The 18,421-nt window shown below is 38.1% G+C and overlaps 2 protein-coding genes across 2 annotated transcripts; both read right to left on the bottom strand.

Moving 5' to 3' along the window:
* Nucleotides 1–1,013: 1,013 nt before the first annotated feature.
* On the bottom strand, nucleotides 1,014–7,765 carry LOC149104878 (ras-related protein Rab-5C-like). Its single transcript, XM_089272284.1, has 4 exons — nucleotides 7,720–7,765; nucleotides 6,558–6,647; nucleotides 2,919–3,190; nucleotides 1,014–1,224 (listed from the first exon to the last, which is right to left on the bottom strand). Exons 1-4 carry the CDS (start codon nucleotides 7,763–7,765, stop codon nucleotides 1,117–1,119), a joined length of 516 nt encoding a protein of 171 aa, XP_089128410.1. The 3' UTR covers nucleotides 1,014–1,116.
* A 5,253-nt stretch (nucleotides 7,766–13,018) lies between these two features.
* On the bottom strand, nucleotides 13,019–18,315 carry LOC149104877 (RAD52 motif-containing protein 1-like). Its single transcript, XM_089271458.1, has 6 exons — nucleotides 18,175–18,315; nucleotides 17,992–18,070; nucleotides 16,373–16,515; nucleotides 15,658–15,780; nucleotides 15,075–15,225; nucleotides 13,019–13,877 (listed from the first exon to the last, which is right to left on the bottom strand). Exons 1-6 carry the CDS (start codon nucleotides 18,280–18,282, stop codon nucleotides 13,573–13,575), a joined length of 909 nt encoding a protein of 302 aa, XP_089127584.1. The 5' UTR covers nucleotides 18,283–18,315; the 3' UTR covers nucleotides 13,019–13,572.
* Nucleotides 18,316–18,421: the final 106 nt, after the last annotated feature.

The raw sequence follows: 18,421 nt of genomic DNA, 5'->3' as shown, positions 1-18,421 counted from the left end.
TTTTTACAATCTGCTGTGGCTTTCGAAGTTTTAGTTTTCTTTATGTTAATATTCAACGCTGTCTCTAGTGAGAAAAGTTTGTCGACTTCAAAGCCTTTCCTGTTAACAAACATTGACATCGACAATGGTTTTCCCCGGCCCTGCTGAATCCTGATTGGTCAATTCAAATTAATAAAATAAATCACTTTATTACAGTATAAAAGTCTTTAGCACTACTATGCTAATTAACGACACTGAAATGAGTAAACAAATATTGTGAATTGAACAGAAATATGTTAAAAATCCAAACTGGCGGGAGACTGAGCAGTTGGCTAATTACAAAGCGTGGAAGAGTTGAATCTGGGACCACCAAACACAAATCCATCTAGTGGAAGGGAGGAGATTTGAACTGAGGACCTCCGGATGACAAAAAGGTACCAACCTACTTCACGCCAACTTCACGTCCTGAACTAATAACAAATGAGCAGAAACAAGTTTTAACCGATTTGAAAGCGAATTGGTGTCCTGACTGACTATTAAGGAAGTGTCTCAACAATAAAACAAACTCAGACAGTCACAGGAGAGGGCTCTGGGGTTTGCGGTGCTTCCTTATGTTAAGGGTGCATCTGATCGTTTGGGTTGCGTCCTCCAAAAATTTCACATTTGACTATCTTATAGACCGCTAAGAACGTTACCTCATAAAACGCCCAAGGACCGACCAACGATCAACCAAGTCCTAGGGATCATATACAAAGTGAGGTGCTATAACTGTTTCTTCGCCTAGATTATGGAGAATACTCGTAAGCGCTCGTGGAGCTCGCAAGGAGCAAAACATGCGAGCAACAGCGAATCAGCAAATAAACAACGTACTGAGTCCAGGGATAAACAACTGATAGATGCCTGGGTCTTCGAACGAGGTGTGACCAAATACCACAAGAGGAGTTACATGTAGGAGTTAGGGCCACGATGACCTTAACGAGGGTAAAACGTTCCCTCGCGCTTACGCATCTCTAAGTCAAATTAAAAACGACAGCACACAGGTTTGTAGCACAAGCAGTAACGAACCTTTTAACATTGTAGCCATGATGAAGGTGAACAGAAGTTACCAAAAATTTAGTAAAACAAAACCAGATCGTTTTATAACTCACCTACTGTTAAGAACAACTTTTCCACATTCTCACCGGTTAATGTTGACACTTCCATAAATAGATCCACATCATGGTCATGTGCACAAGACTGACCATCCTAGACAGTCAAATTCAAGAAACAAAACCCTGTTCAATGAGCTGAACCTGTAGTTTCAGTAGCCTAGGAGGGAAACTGGATTTACACAGGTACACTGTACACAGATAACCATAGGGCGCCGTTTGTAATGATCAATTATTTATTCTACTTTTGGTCGTTTATATTTTCGTGATAACTTGGTTTATTTATGATTATTCATTACTGACCACCCATTTACAAACAGGTAACGAATCCTGCAATCTGATTGGTTTTCAGCGCGGTCCGGATTTTTCTAAATCTCTACCCACGGTCTTAAACTTTTGTCTTCCACTTTACAAGATAAGGAAAAATAAATAAGTTATTTAACGGCTTACAGTCGGTCCGTATGGTGAAAATCTGTGACCTCGGCCTTGAAAATGCTGCCCCACGCCGAATATGCTGTCCTTTGCTACTTGAATAACGATCAATAGATTATAAGAAAAAACTCTTCCCTGATGAGGGTGTATCAGTTCTTCAACAGATATGGCTTCTCTAATTGCTCTTGTAACGGCTGTACACAACCTCGCATTCTGACCTGATCCGTACGCCATATTTACTCAACCGCGGAGATCAAACTCTACGCAAACACTAAGCGCCTTCTTTATGTTACAATACTGCTGGGCGACATTTGAGCCCATCGAGTTGACACTAAGGTTATTTCAAATAACCAATTTCATAAAATTGAATTTGGCTATTTGAAATAATAGCGTTAACATCGTTCAAAACGTAAAAAGGACAGGCCAAAGGGTTTTTAGTTGTAAGATGCCCCAAAAAGAAGGTTCAGGGGATACGATGGTAAAAGTTTCAACACTGAAACGAAATAATGGTTTAATTCGTCAAATAAATATCCGAGTAACGACCTCAGCAACGCCACAATGGTGTTATCTAATAATTAATATAAGCAACACAAAACTGGTTCTGACAAATAACCAAATATCGCAAGATTGGTTTTATCAAATAACTAAATAACGCAACATTGGTTTTATCAAAAAACAAAACCATATAAGAATGGTTTTATGACAAACCAACACATAGATGAATCGTTTTATGAAATAACCAAATGTTGTACGTTGGGTTTTAACAAATAACCAATTGTAGTAAAACCTTTTTTGTGTGAAAAGGGACGGTCAGTAGTGAATTATACATACATACATACATACATACATACATACATACATACATACATACATACATACATACATACATACATACATACATACATACATACATACATACATACATACATACATACATACATACATACATACATACATACATACATACTTACAATAAAATTATAATAAAAAATTATAATAAAAAAAAAAAAAAACCAACACTAATTTAAAGCGAGCAAAATAAAACTCTGAGCAACGTCTAGCAAGTCATAGAGTTTATTGTGTGGAAGACCAAGAGGTGCGTGATGAAAATGAGAACTCTCTGTCTATATTTGCCGTGGCAGATCGCAGGTAGAAATCCTGTAATGGAACTTGATACCGATTAGCTAAGAAACTTATTAGATTAAAAAAAATCAGACCGATGTAATGCAATGTATGTGCAAATTAATATAACGGATTTCCTCAAGAACTTGTATCCCTACGGTGTGACAGAATTGGATTTGATAATATAACTGCAGATTTTACACCTGACGTAAAGCTATGGCTACAAACACAAGTTACCTCAAACGTCACCTTCCTGTCGCTAACAAGATCTGCTTTGTTTCCTGCAAGTACTTTGAAAATATTTGGACTGAACTCACTCCGACATTCGTCAAGGCATTCCCTTGCAATTCGAAGTGAATCTTGCCGTGTTATGTCATACACAATAATAACAGCATCCGCACAGAACACGTCAACAGTATAGCCAAATGTTCCAATGCCAGAAGTGCCTCTTATTGTAAGGGACACTGCTCTGTCATGATCGTGATAAACTACCCTATACCAAATGTCATCTAGAAACAGTTAAATTAAAGTGGAAAAGATCTAATAAGTCAATATTAATTCAACTCGTTATATAAAATATAGTGGGGTCAGAATATCTCATTAGTCGAGTGAAGGAATATCGGCTCAAGATCGCGACAGTACAGACCGAGCGCAGTGAGGTCCATACCAAAAAAATGAAAGACCGATATTTTCCTAGTATGGTACCAAGCAAACTTGGTTAATAAACGATTTACTAAAAATGTCATAATTACTCGGGCTTCCGTAGGAAAGCCCGAGTCTTAAAATGCTAGCGTTTTGGTCGCCAAAAGGGGGGTCATGGTCCCAGGCGTTCCATGCGTAGACCATGGAAACTGGGGACGAGAAAGGCGAGATTGCTCGTTCTTCGTGACAGAATGCGGTGTTTTGCGAAGAAAGTTTTGGCAAGAATCGCGCCTTATACATTCATTTCACATACAAAGATGTCGATCGTTTTCAGAAAGGGTCGGTCCACGAATTATATTGCTTGAAAACCAGCCAGGTAAGCAAAGTTCACGCTCGAAACGTTCTCGTGAGATAACAACTGAGCCGATTGCGGTATGAGTTCAATCTACGAAACACTGGCAAAAAATAGGTAGTCAATGACGGTATGTGGCTACTACTGTTATTATTTAGAACATTGCAGTAAAGCAAATCATATTGCAATAAAACGAGCTAAACAGGAAAACGTTTTTGGACTCGTAGCTCATTAAAAACATGCGACTTGTCTCTTGCACCGCGCAAAATATATCGATCTCCAAAGATGTAAAGATAAGACTTCCGGTAACTTGAATTAAATATCTTACCTCCAAGTTAGTTGGCTTTCTAGTAGGATGCAAGAAAAAAAAATAACGTGTGAATTTAGAGGCACATTGTGCGGGAGAATTAAACCTTCGATTGTGCGGGGAATTGTGCGGGATTATTGACGAACCAGTGTTCTTGCCAAGTCCTAAGGAAAATCTGCATTGACGTTAGTTTAGCCAGTTATTTCACCAGTAGTTCAAATATATTTAGCAGTCTTAGCAATCGCCAATTCTTTAAGAAAAACTCTGTCTGACTGCAAAAGAAAATCATGTTGCGTGACATGAACTAGACGAGCAGGAAACCAAAATAAATAGCAAAACAGAATGCCGCATCTTCCTTTATAAATGAGAGTCCTTTTTAAAATACTCCTGCCTTGATTCAATAAAAATATGTAGCTTGAATATTTCTTCATAAACTGCGTTAAGGGTCGCAAATTCTGGGAAGTTATCTGCAAAATACCCCGGGCAAAATACACAACTTGAAAGTTTATGCAAATTATGTGCAATGCAATTTGAGCCTAGTCACAGGACTGTCGTTTTCGCGAAGGAGTTTATCATGATTCGTTTTGGCTCTCTCGAAAGGGATTATTCGCTCTCCAAAGGAGATATGACTCTTGAAAAGGGTTTAAGATCCCAACACGGCAAAGATGTTCAGCTACACAATTTACCCGGATCGCCACGACCAGCAAACAAACTTCGTACAATTTCTGCTAGCATGAGCAAAGTAATCGCCATAAATTGTAAAAAGACCTCGAAAATTCTTTGCAAACAACTTCCCAATCAATGCGTAGACAGCTGTGCTTCATTCTTGAACCAAAATGGTTTAAACTCACAACTTGCGATAGGATGAGGAGGATACTCAACGAAGCAACTTGAATAGTAAATATCTAAGCGGAACTCTTGTGCTAAAATATCCTGATTCTTTAATTTGCTTTTATTGTGTCCAATACGCGTTTTCGTATGGTGCGATTTGATACTGTGGTACGAAGCCCGAGTAAACGCTCTTAAATCGTCTAGTTGTTTGGAAAAAACCTCAAAAGGCAATATAGACTTCACTTTTGCGCATATCCTGATTGGGAGCTGACTTAGCGTTTACTCATGCCTGACACTAAACGACTGAAAATCAAACGCCCTTTGGGAAGCTTCGTGTCACTTGTTTTAGAGTGCGAGGAAATCTACTACCCAACCAAACAAGTGCAATTCAAGCGGACTTCACGGCAGAATGTCATGTCACTTAATTCTTCGTAGCCGGCTACGCAGTACGCAGAAACTCATTAATTCAAACTGAAGTATATAATTTATTCATGTTACAAATAATTCGTATAGTGTGATCGTCCGGGTGAGTGTAGTTCTGAAAAGAACTGTTGTTGGTGACTGACGTTTCGACAACCTGAGCAGAAGTCATCTTCAGAGTCAAGTGAATAGTGTTTGTCAGTCGATGATCTTATAAGTCTGATCCGTTGACTTGACTCTGAAGATGACTTCCGCTCAGGTTGTCGAAACGTCAGTCACCAACAACAGTTCTTTTCAGAACTACACTCACCCGGACGATCACACTATACGAACTACTGATACTCCTGGGTTCAAACCATTTACTGTGTTACAAATAAATTGCACATACCCGTAGTCACCCATTTTCAGTGAAGGGCTCGATGTGGCAGGGTATTCTGCAGTTACTCCTGCAAGTGTAACACTAGCTAAAGTAAACAGGAGCGCATTTTCACTTCCGGTAGTTTTACGAACACAATTCGATCTGACACAATCTGGCCCTTATTGACAATTATTTTTTGTTTTGTTTTGTTTTGTTTTACACCTGTTTGCTTATTGTCAGAAAGTGCGCATTATATGATAGTTTTGAATCGGCTCATTTCCATCTCTAGACTTTTTTTCATGTTAGAGTGGTATTTAGTTTTTTGAGACTTCAGCTTTTACGACCCTTTATCAAAAAGGGTTTTCTAAAATAGATTCCATTTCAGGGGCCTTTACGTGGCTCTGTAATTAAAGCCAACTTTAGGCTTAAATATGTTGTTATTTGCTCAAATTCATTTCACGGATTCAAATGATACAGAAGAGTCAAAAACCAGTCAACGCGAATCAGTTCCGTGTGATTTGTCTAGAGTGATTTGACCTACTTCTGAGTTTAACCCAAGTAGCGTGATGCGATGATATGCTTTCATGCTGTTAATAGAATGTCAAGAAAACAGAATACAATCAGAATTGCGAAATATCCTTACACAGGAATCTTCATTAGGATCGGAATGGGAAGAATCCTTACACAGGAATACAGCAAAAACCCTCCATATCCTCGTGTCCACGTGACTCTGGTCACGTAAGCGCGAGGCAAAACGGGGAAAAGTTGGAAGAAAACGATTAACAAGCTCTGACATGTAAGTTATTTCCTATAAACAGATAAGCCATAAGCGAAAATATGGAACAGCAATAAAGCAATCTAATTGGTTAGTTTTGGTTATTGGCCTTGACTGGACTAACTTGGTCATGTAATAATTAAACTTACTCAATTTAAATAATGCTGTTTAGAACTAAACATGCATCTCACCGTCAGTAGTGGGCGGAGTATGATGACTGAAACCAGCTGGTCCTTCTAAATATCTATTTAACAAACATGTTTTTCCAACAGAAGAAGCACCTGTTCAGGAACAATTTAAAAGCTAAATTCAAAACTTGAAGGACAACGGGGGCTAGATATCTTATCACATTTTACTTAATCACTGAGATTAGATTAGATTAGATACTAAGATTTGTAGAAAACAGCAAAAGAAAGAGAGCTTTTCCTATAGCTACCAAAATGGAGGAGCAAAGCGAAAAGCCATGGCAGTTACTCAAAGTGCCCAACAGTTTCACAGGTCACCGGTATGCCCCGCGCTACTGTAGTTTACACTGCATCACAGTTCCCTTAAACAAGATTACCGGTACTCTTCTTAGAGTTGGACACTAGTCCACAACAGGCAACTGCTTCCCCAAAGGCAGTTATCCAAAGTGCCCGACAGTTTCACAGTTCACCAGGCAGACTGGTACACATGTATATACGTTGTAGTTTAAAATGTTTGTTTTTTCGGTCAGGATGATTTCAAACTAGTCTAATTTTCATCAAAGGGGTTGGGGGAGTCTAGAAACCAATAACTTATTAGGCCATTAAATATTCAAAAATTTGTAATGATTGCTTGCATAGCCAAGTGGAGATGAAAGTGGACTACAAAGTCAGAGATTGGGTGAATCTAGGTGAGTACAAAGTAAAAAAGTGGGGGTTAAAATGGGATCCTGGCTGGGTAGGGTACTGGGTGGACTTTCATATAAAAACGATGAGGATCTTGGTACCTCTTAGAGGTTCTTTTCAAGGTTTTCAATGAACAGCGTTAACCCTATCCTTTTTATTTTTGGTGTCCCCTTATGGGTAGGGTAGGGTTAGGGACAGTCAGGGAGGTGGGTGGTGGGCATGTTATTCTTTTTAAGAAACCCCCAAACATGAAGAAAAAAATAAAGTTATTTGCAAAATCTAGCCTGAAGTTAAAACAAAATAACTTGGGTTGAAATCACTCTTACCTAAAATACATTATTTTAAAACTACAACATATATATGTACACCCTTGCATCCAGTCCTCCTTGTATCAAGAGGTGTTGTGACGGCAAACTATCTTGACTAAGAACAACACAATGTCCCTGACCACTTAACATGGACCATCCAGCCCCAACTCACTTACCATCAGCCACTTCACCACCTGTGCTACTTTCAAGAATGTAAAACATCTTTTGTTGTGCTTTTTTTCCCACTAGCTCAATTTTTAGCTTCCTTTGCTCAATTAGTATATAATAATGATATGATACAACAAAGAGTACAATTGAACCCTAACTCATACAGCCTTAACCGTTTCAGATTAAACTGAATGACTTAATTTAAAAGGTACATTGTGTAATAATTAAAGATCCTACAAACTTTAACAATATAATTACAACAAACAATGTGAGCACTCACCCAGTAGTAGCACTTTATATTCGCTATATACCCCTAAAGGACTAATTATCCTGGTGTCCACCATGAGACAGCACAAGTGTCAGAATTTATCCTCAGGATAAAACTGTTGTACAGCTGCAACTGTTAAGTACTTTCACCTAGAAATACAACACAAACAGTGGTATTCTCCATTTATCTACTTGTAAAATTCATCACTAGTTCCAAAGGAATGGATCCAATGAAAAGACACTACTCAGGTCACACAAATGGGCTGCAAACCTAAATACAATTTATGCATTCTATAATTTTTAATACAAAAAAAAACCCTTCTGTATCATTTTGAAAACAGAATTACACCAACTGATTACATATTTTGATTGCTTGCTTTTAAGCTTGAACAACAAAAATTGAATATCCATAAATTTCACAAGTCTTATTCAGTGATCATGTTCGAACTCACCACTGTAAACACCTGTGCAGATTGGCTGCCTAAATTATATTTACCACTAAGTTTAACTGTTGAGAACAGTGTAACTCCAACAACCCCATTATTATGACCACTTTCAGGCTGTAACAATTTAACCCTGCTTATATTTTGGCTGTCATGAACAAAGTTCAGTCATTTCTTTTTATACATGTAACATATATGCCACAGTGGAACCTGTGTTAAGCGGACCCTATATTAAGTGGACTCCCTCACTTAAGTGGACACTAGCTTGAGTCCTAAAATTTTCTTCCATAATTTACTGTAAAATAAACCTACATTCAGTGGACACCTCTGTTAAGCCGACGCAGAAACCAATATTATTAAGCCATTTTGTTTCACAAAACCTCCAATAAACGGACACTTCAAAGGCTTTTTATTTCTAAAAGCTCAGCTCACTCCCTTAACTTTGTTCAGTGATGTCATTTTAAACGTAAGTAGATTATTCCAGATTGATGCATTGACTTTATGAACATTGTGCTTTAAGCAGTCTTTGATCTTACATTGTGTACTTACAAAAGAGTTAATAGTTAACTACAGTGTATCATTGCACTAATCTATATTAGAACCTGTTTAGAGCGGACACCCTCTACTAAGTGGACACTAGTGAGTGTCCCATGGGTGTCCACTTAATACAGGTTTCACTGTCAGTAGTTATATAGCAAAGCCATGCTATCTGTTACATAATCAGCTCATGTAGTTCTATTCATTCTGTCACCTTTTAGGTATAGTCCTAATGTAGAGTGTTTGTTAATTTTATGGTACAAGCAACATCACACTCTTTCATCATTCCTATTGGCAATTAATTTATTGAACACTGCCCCAGTTGTTCGAAGGCTGTATAACACTATCCAAAAGATAAATCCCTATCCAGTGGATAGCACAGTTTGTTTTGCTGACACTTATCTGCTGGGGAGTGATTTATCCACTGGATATGAACATTATCGAACATTACTCAGGCCAGATGAACTGGAAAAGTTCAGGGTCACTCTAAGCCATACCTCAAGTAACCCTTATTAGCTTCTTTCAAACTCTCCTACCAAACTGTCAAGCACATGAATTGTAAGTCAATGACGCACACTGAATTATGAATCGATTTAAAGCTAAACAGGCTGCCGACCTTAATTCTTTACACCAAAAACACATGCTGGATCTCTGAATTCCAATTACAGACACTTCTCCCATTAATCGCTGCATATACAAATCTGAAGTAAAGAGTAAGGGTGAGCTTACAGCCACAAACAGGCAGAAAATCAAATGGGAACTCTAAGAAAGCATGAAAAGAGACAATGGGACAATTATCATTCCCAACCGAAGGTAATGGAACATGAAGGGAAGTGTTTTTTGAGGTCCTTTGAGATATTTTTTGATACAAATTGAACACCATAATTATAACAACAGCTAAGGATTAGGTGCAAGGTCTGGAATCTCGGGTAATGGGTAGTGCACAGTTCATGCCCCACTGTCTCCCCTCCCCCCTCCCCCTTAACCTACATGTTGGTTACCATCAATAATTTCCATCTTTTTTGGGTACTGCACGGGTCAAGAGGGAGAAGAAAAATTAATTAATACAATCAATTTCAGTCTTTCATCAAATATTTCCCTCACTTTTTTTGGAAACGGTTAGATGTCAAAAATTAAGACTCAGCAACATGTCTGACAGTGCACTGCATGATAACGTGTATGTATACCATTAGGTATGGAAATCTGAATTTGACACATAATATAAAAACTAATTATATAAATACCTCATTTCCCGAAGGTATCCACTTTATATAAAGGTTTAATTGTACGCAGTTACCAAAAACTGAGGAGATATTGAAAATCACAAACTTGATGAGCCACGTGACTTTTCATATTATGATTCAAGCCGTGATTAAAAGTTTTGGACGATCAACAGACAAGAGAACTGAGGAGAATATTTCGAGCGTGTTTCACCATTATTTATACAGTATTGTAAATAAATACTTCAAAGACGAATACAGACACGGTACAATGATATGAACAAAATAGTTGATAAATAGAAAAAAAAAAAATTACACAAGACTGGCAGTTCAGCAGTCACTAATATTGCCTTTGAAAGGGAAAAAAAAAAGAAAATATTATAACATGGGGTATTCATATTTGGTAACCCATCCAAGCAGGAACCCCACCAAACAGGGCTTAACTTTGTTGAGCGGAACTTTGTTGAGGGGACAACCCGCAGTGCTGTCCTTGTGGTATTATGACTCTATGTTGAAAAATGTTTGTTTACTTCAAAGATCTCTCAAAAGGTAACAAAGAAAGAAAAAAATCACTTATATTGCCTGGGAAAATAAAGAACGAAAAAACAAAAGAATGAAAATGAGAATCCAATTATGCTTGCTTTGCTGATCAGACAAGAAGCCATACTTTCTTTATAATTGTCTCCAATGAGGATCACGAATAAATTCATGAATGTGTTCAACAGTGTTACATCCCCTTCTGTATTCTCTTACCGTTGCATTTTGCCAGTGGGCTTTAACTTTAACTTATCCCACTGATTAAAACCTCAAGTCAGAGACATCAAAATTGTCATTGTTTACGGGCGATCCATTTTCCAAGTAGAGTGGCTCATAGCTACTTTGATTGAGATTCAGAAGGGCTCTTAGGTCTTAGTTTTTGAGATTCGGAGGGGGCCTTTGGCCTTAGTTCTTGAGATTCAGAAGGGTTCTTAGGTCTCAGTTTTTAAGATTCAGAGGGGGTCTAACAGGTCTTAGGTTTTGAGATTCTGGGGGGGGGGGTCTTACATCTAAGGTCTTAGATCTTAGGCATTAGGTTTTGAGACACCAGGACAAAAAGTTTGTAACCAAACCCCCCCCCCCACCCCCACCCCCCCCCCCCGCCAGACAAATTATTTTGTCCTTGCTAGACAAACCATCGACAAGTTATGTGTTCACAGGTTTGTTTGTTAAACTTTGAAACAAAAAGTTTTGTTCTCAGTGTGGATCAACTCTAATTAAGTTTTTCAGTTTTATAGCTTCATGTGTTTTTAAAGTAAACAACACATAATACAAAGTAGTTCTAACACTTGAGTAACTTAAGCTTATGTAAATACCAGCACCCAGGTTGATCATGACTGTGCAGGGAAAATAACAAAATTCATCTGCAGCGAGCAGATCCGTGTTACACGAGCTTAACTTAGGTTAATAACTTTTGTTTCATGAGGCTCGTGATCTTTCAAGCCTTCAAACAGCCTCAACATCTAACTTTATTAAGATTCTGGAATACAATTTGCTGCGTATCCTATTTAACAAGCGTGCGTATATTTATTTATGAAATACGAGCTGAGTTAAACAAGTATAAATACTTTAAGGCCTTCAAACACTTCTTACCTCGGGAAAGAACGTTGCAGGCTACTGACCATCACCATTTATCGCCGATTTTTGGAAAGAATGGTCCTAGACTACCAAACATCGATTAAACAAACATGTCGCATCTTGATGTCGCATCGCCTTCGTAGCATTTGCTATTAGTTGATTTCTTATTACATGGCACTGGCTAAATGTTTAACTTTTTCGATTTCGTATAATTTCTTCAATCTGCGTTTCATCTCGTCTGTGTATCAAAGCGTACGAACTTTCAAATAAAAAGGACGGGGTTGCTCATCGTATCTTTTAGGGGTTAAACAAGCGGTTTTGGTACCTCAATCTTAAGGTGTTCAGCCTCAAAAGGTCCACACCGGGAGCTTTTGCCGTACCTTTTGGTGTATTGATCCGAAAATCATATAACAAGAGATAATATGTTGTTTTAGAATTGGTACCTCTTAGGGGTGAAAAACATTTAAGCCACGCCCACAAAACAGGATCTTGGTACCTCTCAGGGGTTCTTATCAAAATCTCAGATGAGCACCCCCATCCTCTTTATATGGGAGTCCCCTCCCCCCCCCCCCCCGGGAGGTTTGGATTTCCCTAAGCATAGCCAGGTCTAGAGACAGATTTACAATGATAATTGTTTTGACCAAAAACGCAGCAAAATTATCCTGAGTGTCCATTTAATTGTTGATTTAAACCTCCGGTTGCGACTGCTTCTCATAAGCGACCACCTCTCCTCGGCGACCAGCTTTCCAAATACCAAAAGTTTCCCCATCAAATCACTATATTTGGAACCTCTTGTAAGTGACCACCTCTCGTAAGCGACCGCGACCACTTTCGGAGCAAAAAGTCTGAAATTTTCTTTCGTTTTTAACCTCCCGTAAGGGACTTCTTGACAGATAATAGAGCAAAAATTGGATAATAAGGTGTTGTCACATTATTGCATTCCTGGAAAGTGCCAGATTTTTCCTCGAAATTGATTTTTCACATGAATAAAACATTGAATAACATTATGGTTACTGTTGCCTGGGAACAGTAGCCACGAAAATTTAAAGAAAAAATGCATGTTCACTGTACTCTATCAGTCTGTATTCTATCAGTCTTAAAAAAGACAACCTAAATATAAAATTTTGACCCAATATGGTCTAAAAAAAAAACAATTTTCAAAAGAAGATGGAAGAAGATTATAGTAATAGTGATGCATGAAAAGTGCATTGTGAAGGACAACAAGATCAGTTAATTTAACAATCTCTAATTCCTTAAAAAGAGGCTCAGAGTGTTCATCTGGTTTCAAGAAAGTTATAATATGTATAGCCCTCTTTTGAACAACTACTTAAGGTTTAAGAGTAGAATTGTAAGTATTGCCCCAAATTGATAAATCATAGGTGAGGAAGGGGTAAATAAGTGAATAATATAATAAAATATTTATGTAATATTTTATTCCTGTTTACATAATATCTAATTTTAGATAATACTCCAATACCTCTTGAAACTTTCTTGCTCAATTTGTGTAAGTATGGTTTCCAGTTCAAATTGGAAGAAAAAAATAGGAGATCTGAATCACTGAAAGGCATTTCTTCAATATGGTTTACATGAACTGTTCCATCCTCTACAGGTTCATTAAGTACAATTTCAGCTTTCAACACCATTACAAGCAAGTGAAGAGTTCCTTGTATTCTGAAGTTCTAATGGTGCATTGTGTTCCTCATCTGAATCACTGACAGGCATTTCTTCAATATTGTTTACAAGAACTGTTCCTTCCTCTCCAGGTTCATTAAGTTCAATTTCAGCTTTCAACACCATTACAAGCAAGTGAAGAGTTACTTGTATTCTGAAGTTCTAATGGTGTATTGTGTTCTTCATCTGAATCACTGACAGGCATTTCTTCAATATGGTCTACATGAACTGTTCCATCCTCTGCAGGTTCATCAAAACTGCAATCAGGCATGTCTTGTTGGTTTATCTGTACTCCAACTTTGCCATTGTCCAAAGATATAATAATCACTCTTCTAAATGCATTTTCATATGCATGTCTGTGGGCCAGTTTCTTGGCATATCCAAGCAATTCAAGTCTTTTGGCGGGGTCTTTTTCTGTGAACCATAAAATTTACCAGGAATTTGAAAGTTGAAAAGTCAGATATATAATCTTAATTTCCTCAAAAAGTTTCCAAAAGAAACCTACTGGCCCTGGGCTATCGGACACAAATTTCTTTCCACACGGAAGGTAAGTAAGGTAAGGTAAGTCTGCATACAAGCCAAGTGGCCCACCAGGCCGGAGCTTTATCCCTGTTTCTGTGGCATGAAGCAACTAGGAGTATTTCTACTCGCCCCTGGATGGGGTGCTAGTCCATTGCAGGGTTACCCCCAGCATTAAGTTTGCCGGTACCCATTTTTACACCTGGGTGGAGAGAGGCACTGTGAGAGTAAACTGTCTTGCCCAAGAACACAACACAATGTCCCCAGCCAGGGCTCGAACCTGGACTGCTCAATCTGGAGACAAGCGCACTAACCATGAGGCCACCGCACCTCCCACACGGAAGACTCTCACAATTGCTCTATTGACAGATTATGATACCATTGCTTAAGGACGTTCGTGCGAACATTTTCCAGTCAATAGATTTTTTTGAAATTTTTACTGCAATCAGATAATGAGTTACCTGTGTCAGAAATGCCAAAAAAATCAGGGATCAGCAACTTCATTTCAGAGATGAAGCCTGTGGAAAACTACCGTGATTTTGAAAAATTGGCGCACACAATTCAGTATCGACCACAGGGGGTTTATAGAACTTTAAAACTATCGAAGGTGAGTCAACGGAGGCAAACGATCTCGGACATATTTTGTAAAAGTGGGTCTGTTGCATAAATAATTCCAAATGTTGCCAACCTTTTCACAAAACTTAACCCTTCAAGGGGCATTTGAAACCGCTGCACAGGTAAACAAAGAGCTAAAAAGAACAGAATTTGATGGTGCAGTTTGCAAAAAATCCAAACTTTTAATAGAAAGATTTTCTTCATTTTTTTGCTCAACATAGAAAATCGGTAGAGGAAATGATCTATCAAAGGAAAAATAGGGGTCACTGAACATCCAAGATCATTAAGTCCATAGCAATGGCCATCTGCCATATTATTGTTCATTTTATTACTTAGCGCACACTTGATGCATGATGTGGAGTGTGAATTTTCCTGCGCAGTAAGGATGCGCAGAAACAATTCAGGTGAATGTCCTCAAGCCACTGTTTGAATTAAAAATATCAGTGTTGACACTTTAGCCCATCAATCTGTACTAACCTTGCTGTATCGTGTCTTGATCTCCACCATGCCCAGTGCCGTCACAAAAGAATTCACAATCTTTAATCTCCAGTCTAACCACACATCTATACAAAGAATTGTTCTTTTCCTGACTATCACTGTTATCAATTTTATTCTCCAGCCTCTCTAGCTGAAAAAAGTGCAACAGTAAAAACCTGTCAGATGAACAATAATATTTCTTTTGCATGTTTCTGTTACATGAAGGGGAGTGGCTCCTCACGTGAAGAGTTACAGTAAGTGCCTGCACTGATAACACATTGTGGTGACCCATATTACCCAAATGGCAGTGTTTAGACTTGACTGAGGTTCTCTCAGAAAACCCAAATTCACACAAATTCAGAAATCATACATCAGAATTTTAACATTAAAAATGACTTTATTTTACAAATTCAGATAATTGACCTTAGTAGCCAGTAATTAGCAAAGTTATTATGTAGGTAATCTACCCTAAACAAAAGATTTAATGATGTTATTAATTTTAAAGCTCAAAGAAAAAAAAATAAATAAATAATCAGCACTTCTGAGTTACCATAACAAAATGAAGACAGGAAGATTTCATTACCTGAACAATTTTTGTTGACCATCCATTAAATCCAAAGTAATGATTAGCAAGCACTGTACACTTTGCCATGTACAAAGGGTGTCGAACAACTTCTGTGAACTTTTTCCGTTGAGCAAACTGGACCTGTATAAACAATGCCAACTAATAAATTCTTAAAGCTAACTCAGATAACACCGAACACAGGTAAAAAACTCTGCATCGGACCTAGAGGCCCAATTACCAGCAGAGCACATCCTGGTTTCTGTAGCATTAAGTGCTCAGGAGTATTTTGACACCTCCCTGATGGGACAGTATGTCAATCAGAGGATTTACTCACCCCCACCCCTTATGGCATTAAAATCACCTGTACCTATTTGTACAAGTAGATCTAATCTATGTAGAGGGAATCACTGTGAGAGTTAAGTGTCTTGCTCAAGGATACAACACAATGTCCCTGGCTAGGGCTCAAATGGAAATAACTTGATCTGAAGTCCAGCACACAAGCCCTCTGGCCCGGGTTGTTCGAAATGTTGATAACGCTATCCACCAGATGAATCACTATCTGGTGGATATCGTGGTTGGTTTTGTTAACACTTATCCACTGCATATCAATTTACCTCATGGATAGCACTATCCACCTTTCAAACAACCTGGGCCTGGCCTCAAAATTATGCAACAGTTGGTGAAGAACATTATTGCCATGAGAACTCTGCCACAAGGGAAAACTAAAACTGACCTTTAAAAATTGGCCTCCTAAAAATCTCTTTCCACTTATTCTTTCTTTTGCCTTTTTTGCTGCCCTTGCTGAATAAAACTTGACAAAGGCATATAGAGAACTGTAGTTCAACTCAGAACAATTCACAGTGGACTCCTCAGGAGCTGATGGCAAAAATGATAATTTTCATGTTATTAGATAATCACTCAGTTAAGTAATAATCAACTTTTTGACTTTAGTTTATTACATGCAGCCTTGATAAGATTCCTTCTCATGCATGGTGGTGAAGTAATCAGATTAAAAATGAATCATCCCAAGTTGGCTTCTTACAACAGTTTAAAACAAATTCACACGTTGAAATTATGTTTATAGTGGTCAATGCACTTAGCTACACCTACAACCCTGCAAAAAACTGTCGAGATAGTATCATCAATGTTCTAATTGCATGTGATGCCATAATGTAATCAAACCACACTGTAGTCCCCCACTACCTCCATTCAATGTTGTTTTATTGGTCTCAAAACCAAAGGATAAAGTTCTTGTGTTATTCCCATCCTCACCAAAAAAAAAACATGATTACAAACATTACAGGAGGGGAGGGGTAAAGGCTCCATTTATTTAACGACATTTTGGAATCTACTCAGTACAAATGGAAAAATGATAATATTTTTTCAATATATTTTTTGTCACAACTAGTTTAGACCATGGTTGTAGCTCGTTCGGCTAAGGCAAAACACTTAAACAGACAGACTGGTAGTGGGTTCTAGCAGAAGCACATCACCTAGACTAGGTGATAGGCTTCTGGCTCTAGCAATACTTATTATTCTTTAATGGGTTTATCATTTCCATTATTTAGCAGTTGCTGTTAGAGTGAAAACCTCAAAATTTTCTGACATTTAAAATGGCTCTGAAATGCCTCCTTTAAATTTCAAGTGCTTATGCTGAGCAAATTGTAGTCGAAATCATGTAATCACCTAAAAAAAATTAATAAGCTTACTGTATAGGGCCACTCCATTTAATGTCCACACCTCCACCCCTCCACCCCTCCACCCCCTATCCCTATTGAGGACTTTTGAATTTTACCCCCTCAGAAAAGTAAACTTTTTACTCCCCAAGAAGGGAAGACCAAAGTTCAGACACACTCCCCCCTTCAGAATTTATTAAAGACCAAAGATCCCAACACTGTTGCCATCTCAGAAATGGCCTTTGAAGACTCCCCCCTCCCTCCCTGATTTCCTAGGTCATCAATAGAGGGGAACTGCAGATAAAAATGGAATGGCCCATACAATTGCTTCCAATCGGTCAACCTTTTTTCACAATAACTGTCTAATTTCTCGCACGCTGATTGGCTCATTTTTATCATCAATGGGAGTACAGACGGTCAGTTTTTTATGTGTCTGTCCTCTTATTGCTGATAAATTGCATCATAACATTGTCAAAATGGCTGTGGAACCACTCGCCTCGGCGTGTGGCTCCGCAGTAAACTTTCACAATGTTATGACGAAATTTATCATCAAAGAGAGGACAGACATAAAAAACTGACGTCAATTTGTTAAATTATCCAAGTCTTCAGTGTTCACAGTTCTGACGTTAAAAAGAGTTCCTACGATCAGAAAATTAGAACAAGAAAAATAAGTTACCTTCTGAACTATCTGATGAATCGATCACTTGTACTTCATACACCAATCCAAACTGGGAGAATATTTCAAGCAGTTTCACCTGAATCATTGAAAACGACAATTCTTATTATTTAGTCAAGTTGTACACCATTATTGTCTATATTATATGGCAAAGCATCTTATTATACACAAAGAAATCCTTACTTGTACCACTTCTTTCTCCAGTCGTCTTGAAATGTTGGTGACATAGAGATTAACTTCATTCTTATGAGGACGAAAAAACTCGATAAGTTCTACTGATGAGTCCGCCATGTTTGTTTTGAACTTCCCGCGCGCTCCCGCGTATCGTCCGATCACTCAGCGGTATTTTAGTAAAGAAATTGCCTCGTGGTGTATCAATCATATAGTGGTTTTCTATATACCTTGGGCTTGAAGGAAAATAATTTTTAAG

The sequence above is a fragment of the Orbicella faveolata genome, unplaced genomic scaffold, assembly GCF_042242905.1.
Source record: "Orbicella faveolata isolate gen_17 unplaced genomic scaffold, um_ofav_v1 contig_34, whole genome shotgun sequence".
Taxonomy (NCBI): domain Eukaryota; kingdom Metazoa; phylum Cnidaria; class Anthozoa; order Scleractinia; family Merulinidae; genus Orbicella; species Orbicella faveolata.
This window is presented reverse-complemented; position numbering and strand designations above follow the sequence as displayed.

What these genes read in the sequence shown, in the direction of transcription:
- LOC149104878 (XM_089272284.1), bottom strand. Translation starts at nt 7,765, where the DNA reads ATGTTTTACATTCTTGAAAGTAGCACAGGTGGTGAAGTGGCTGATG. An exon ending in TACTCCGCCCACTACTGACG is followed by an intron (nt 3,191 to 6,557) that starts GTGAGATGCATG and finishes AACTGTTTCTAG; the next exon opens with ATGACATTTGGTATAGGGTA. An exon ending in ACAGGAAGGTGACGTTTGAG is followed by an intron (nt 1,225 to 2,918) that starts GTAACTTGTGTT and finishes TTGACTGTCTAG; the next exon opens with GATGGTCAGTCTTGTGCACA.
- LOC149104877 (XM_089271458.1), bottom strand. Translation starts at nt 18,282, where the DNA reads ATGGCGGACTCATCAGTAGAACTTATCGAGTTTTTTCGTCCTCATAAG. An exon ending in TTCATCAGATAGTTCAGAAG is followed by an intron (nt 16,516 to 17,991) that starts GTAACTTATTTT and finishes TTTTGCCATCAG; the next exon opens with CTCCTGAGGAGTCCACTGTG. An exon ending in TCAAGACACGATACAGCAAG is followed by an intron (nt 13,878 to 15,074) that starts GTTAGTACAGAT and finishes TATGGTTCACAG; the next exon opens with AAAAAGACCCCGCCAAAAGA.